General features: G+C 57.8%; 1 protein-coding gene across 1 annotated transcript in view; it reads left to right on the forward strand.

Moving 5' to 3' along the window:
• Positions 1-343: 343 nt before the first annotated feature.
• Positions 344-4,548, forward strand: part of ZNF335 (zinc finger protein 335) — an 8,131-nt gene continuing 3,926 nt past the window's right edge. The window contains 15 exon segments of the mRNA XM_017733234.1: positions 344-611; positions 997-1,074; positions 1,305-1,634; positions 1,780-1,908; positions 1,986-2,144; positions 2,258-2,501; positions 2,608-2,785; positions 2,866-2,978; positions 3,162-3,180; positions 3,387-3,503; positions 3,589-3,665; positions 3,745-3,905; positions 4,030-4,259; positions 4,335-4,443; positions 4,525-4,546. Coding sequence (XP_017588723.1) covers positions 458-611; positions 997-1,074; positions 1,305-1,634; positions 1,780-1,908; positions 1,986-2,144; positions 2,258-2,501; positions 2,608-2,785; positions 2,866-2,978; positions 3,162-3,180; positions 3,387-3,503; positions 3,589-3,665; positions 3,745-3,905; positions 4,030-4,259; positions 4,335-4,443; positions 4,525-4,546 — 2,120 coding nt within the window. The 5' untranslated portion in view covers positions 344-457.

The following is a 4,548-nucleotide window of genomic DNA, read 5'->3' on the forward strand; positions in this document are numbered from 1 at the left end:
TGGTGGGAAGGATGGGGTGGCAGGGAGGGCAGCCGTTGTTCTGCTTCCTGGGGGTTTCTGTAGACATTTCTGACGATCTGAGCTCTGCGGCCTCGGCAGACACTGTTATACCTCTGGTCCGGCATCTGCTTGTCAGTCTGAGGAGCAGAACTCCCCTTCGTAGCAAGAGCAGCCCTGGAGGTCCGGGTTTTTGTCAGTACTAAAAGACTTGCTCTGATGCCTTTCCTGGGAGTTTTGCAGTGATACACCTGGTCATTTGCATAAGCTGGTTGCCCCAAGGGCTTGGCCTGGCAAAGATGTTTCACCTGAGCTCTTCTGGACTCTTTTTATCTGCCAGGAAGAGGTCTCAGAAAGCAGCTCCAGCACAGATGCCATTCCAAGGATTTACCTGCCAGACTCATCCTCTATTGCCCAATCCACCTTGGTCTCCAGCGTCTCCACTGTGAGCCAGTCCGTCATGGTGTCAGAGTCCCCACAAGTCCTGGTCCACTCCAGTGTCGTCACCGATGGAGCCACAGTTGTGTCAGACTCCACTGCATCCACCTCCTCAGACCTGGGTTCTGCCATTGACAAAATCATTGAGTCCACAATCGGGCCTGACATCATCCAGAGTGAGTGTGTGCTCCCATGTGGAGATGGCTTGGTGGGCTGGGGAGGGAGCTGCCACTGCACCAGACCTCAGGAGGTGGGGGAAGTGTGGACATGGAATCATTACGGCTGGAAGAAACCTCTAAGGTCATTGAGTCCAACTAGTCAGCAGGGTTTTCTCTTCATGCCTTGCTGCAGTGACTGGAGGGTTTGGTGAGGAGCCTGTGTTGCTGGACAGCCTTCCTTCTGTCCAGCTGCTCCTTCAGGCCAGGGCAGGCTCCATCCCCAGAGCCAGACCCTCCTCACACCTTACGGCTTCTGTCTGAACTGTGAGAGCCCCAGGGAGCCCCAGTGACTGTACAGTCCCTGGATCTGGCAGTCACCACTCTGCTCTCCTCTCCCTGCCAGGCTGCATCGCCGTGACCAGTGCAGAGGATGGAAGGGCAGAGACCACGCAGTACCTCATTCTACAAGGCCCCGATGATGGTGAGGGAGCTCCCTGGGCTGTCCATGGCGGCCAGCTCTGCCTCTGAGCCTTGTGCCACTTGAGTGTGGCCTGGAGTGGGTGTCCCAGCTGCATCAGCCATGGTGCCTGTACCACAGTCCTGTTGGGAGCCTGTTCCTGAGCTTGTGTTCAGCCCTGTGCCCCTGTACGGATGCAGCCTTGGATGCAGGTGAGGGTCTGCCGCTTGGCTGAGCGGGTTTTGGCGTTTCAGGTGCCCCCATGGTGTCCCAGATGGCCACTTCTGCTCTAGCCAATAGCTTGGCGATAGAAGCTGTTGCTGATGGACCTACCTCCACGTGCCTTGACCAGCCCGGCCCTTCAGAGCCTTCTCAGCAGTTGGAAGTGCTGGAGCTGCCTGCACAGCCAGACCGAGCCCAAGAGGCAGATGGTGGGGAGGAGCTGGACCAGCCAGACTTGGAGACCCTGGAAGAGATGATGGAAGTGGTGGTGGTGCAGCAGTTCAAGTGCAAGATGTGTCAGTACAAGAGTGTCTCTAAGAAAACACTGATTAACCACATGAAAGAGCGTCACTTCCAGCCAGGTGTGTGCCAAGGGCTGAGGGAAATTCATCTCACTGCAGATAGGCTCTGCTCTCTCCAGGGGAGAAACAAGAGAGGAGCTGGAGCATAAGGGTCTGTTCTGGCACACAGTCTGGTAAAGAGCTTTCACCCTGTTCTCTGTGGCAGTGGGTTCAGCTCTGGCTTTGAAGAAAGGACGACCACGAAAGGTGGGAGCTGCTCCAAAGACTGAGGATGAGGTCCCAGAAGAAGAAGATGATGATATTATGGATGCTGGTGCTATTGATGATCCTGAAGGTAGGACTTGGCATCCCCACATCTTACGTAGCTTAGTCTTTTCCCAGTCTCTGATGTTTTGTGTCACTTGCCTGCAGAGGACAGTGACTACAACCCAGCTGAGGATGAGCCCCGGGGGCGACAGCCCAAGTACGGCCGCACTGTCCCCACATCCAGCGAGGAGAGGCCACGTCGACGCCCAGGGAGACCCCGCAAGCTGCTTCGTCTGGAGGATATGCCTCAGGACATGCTGGAAGGTGAGGGAGGCAGGAGGCAGCAGCCCCGTTCAGAGGTGGAGCAGGGAGTGGCACACAAGCTCCTGGAGCCGCAGCGGGAATCTGACGGAGCTGTGCTGTGTTCTGTGGAACAGGAGGGGAGATGGAGCCCTTGGTGACGTCCCAAAGCACACCAAACCAGGAGCTGCAGAACTCAGAAGCAGCCAGTTCCTCCAGCATGGAGAATGGGACTGGTGAGAGCCTGGCAGAGCCCAGTATCAGCCAGTCCGACTCAGAGAACAAGGACCCTTCCTCCAACACTGGTGCTGAGGAGGCAGATGTCATCCCCCGGCGGCGCGGGCGGCCCTCGCGCCGCTTCCTGGGCAAGAAATACCGCAAGTACATGGGGCACAGGTGAGGGGTGTGCTGGGCCCTCTGGCCTGTGCCCAGGGCCGGTCCAGCCCGTTTGCCACCGCAGCTCTGAGCCCTGTTCCCATTTCTGCAGGTATTACTACAAGTCCCCCAAGCCCCTGATGCGGCCCTACCTGTGTCGGATCTGTGGCTCGCGGTTCCTCACACACGATGACCTGCGCTTCCATGTCAACTCACACGAGGCCAATGACCCGCAGCTCTTCAAGTGTCTTCAGTGCAGCTACCGCTCCCGGCGCTGGTCCTCCCTCAAGGTGAGCTTCATCTGCCCTGCCCCGAACCTACAAGGTGCCTGGTAGCCCCTGGTTTCATGGCCCTGTTCTGCCTCTCACAGGAGCACATGTTCAACCATGTGGGCAGCAAGCCCTACAAGTGCGAGGAGTGCAATTATACCAGCGTGTACAAGAAGGATGTCATTCGGCACTCCACAGTGCACAGCCGGGACAGGTGAGGGCAGCACAGTCCTGGGGACTGAACAGCACTGACACTGTTCTTCCTGCCCTGGGAGGGTGGCCGTGACTGCCCCGTCCCCTGACCCTTTCCAAAATGGAGAGTTTTGGCGTCTAGGTATAAGGCAGCTTGGACTTAGGGTGTAGCTGACACAAGGGGCTTTTCTTACTTATTTTTCAGGAAGAAGAGAGCTGATCCGGTGAGTTTGAATACTCTGTTGGCTTGAATCTCAGCACTGTTATATGGGAAGAGGCACATCTGGGTCTTCCACAAAACCTCGGTGCCTCGTTGAGGGCATTGTTCCTGGATCTCTTGAGGAAAGACAACCCAGGTCCTGCAGTGGGGAGAGGGTAAAGAAACTGGTGACCTCATCCAGGTGATCTCATCTTTATGCTCTCCATCCAGCCACCAAAGCTGAACTCCTTCCCGTGCCCCGTCTGCAACCGTGTCTACCCCATGCAGAAGAGGCTTACGCAGCACATGAAGACACACAGTACAGAGAAACCACACATGTGTGACAAGGTGAGGGGGACACAGCCTGGGGAGGGGCTGGCAGTGGGTGAGGCAGGGCAGGAGGCGAGCGCTGCTTTGCTTTCTTTCACCATAGTGCGGGAAGTCCTTTAAGAAGCGTTACACCTTCAAGATGCACCTGCTGACGCACATCCAGGCCATCGCCAACCGCAGGTAGGAGCCCAGCATGCCTAGGCAGAGCCCGTGTCCCACTCCCCTTCAGCAGGTGTGACAGGAGGCTTTGTCCTGGCAGGTTCAAGTGTGAGTTCTGTGACTATGTCTGTGAGGACAAGAAGGTGCTGCTCAACCATCAGCTGTCGCACATGAACGACAAGCCCTACAAGTGCAGCGTCTGCAAGTATTCCACCTTCCGGGAGGACTTCCTGGTCTCGCACATGGCAGTCAAGCACACAGGTGAGAGGAGCTGTTTGACCGATACCCTGCATCCCCCGTTCTCCCAGAGACAGTCAGAGTCTGCCTGCTCTCTCTCCCATCCCCTGGGGACCCTCTGCCTGACTCCCCCTCCCGGGCCCTGCAGGAGGGAAACCGTTCGCTTGCGAGTTCTGTCACTTCACCACCAAGCACAAGAAGAATCTGCGCCTGCACGTGCAGTGCCGCCACGCCGACTCCTTCGAGGAGTGGGCACAGAGGCACCCCGAGGAGCCGCCCTGCCGCCGCCGCCCCTTCTTCACCCTGCAGCAGATCGAGGAGCTGAAGCAGCAGCACAGCCAGGTGCAGGCTCCAGCTGAGCCAGAGGCCAGCCCACCGGTGAGTGCCGTGCCTGGCCCCAGCTCCTCCTGGTGCTCACTGCCCACTGTGCTGTCAGCTCCCTCTCTCACACAGGCACCTCTTGGCCCCATCACCTGCCACACGGTCCAGGCTGTCGCAGGTGCAGAGCCCTCTGTTCTCTCGCAGGGTTCCCTGGAAGGGGCCACCATCATCTATGAACAAGGTGAGTGAGCTCTTGGGAAGGGGGTGGGATGGGGAGGATATTAGTGATCTCCTGCCTGACCCTCCCTATCCAACCCCCTAGATGTGGCTGGGGCAGCAGAGCTGG

Source organism: Corvus brachyrhynchos, unplaced genomic scaffold, assembly GCF_000691975.1.
Source record: "Corvus brachyrhynchos isolate BGI_N302 unplaced genomic scaffold, ASM69197v1 scaffold10, whole genome shotgun sequence".
Classification (NCBI taxonomy): domain Eukaryota; kingdom Metazoa; phylum Chordata; class Aves; order Passeriformes; family Corvidae; genus Corvus; species Corvus brachyrhynchos.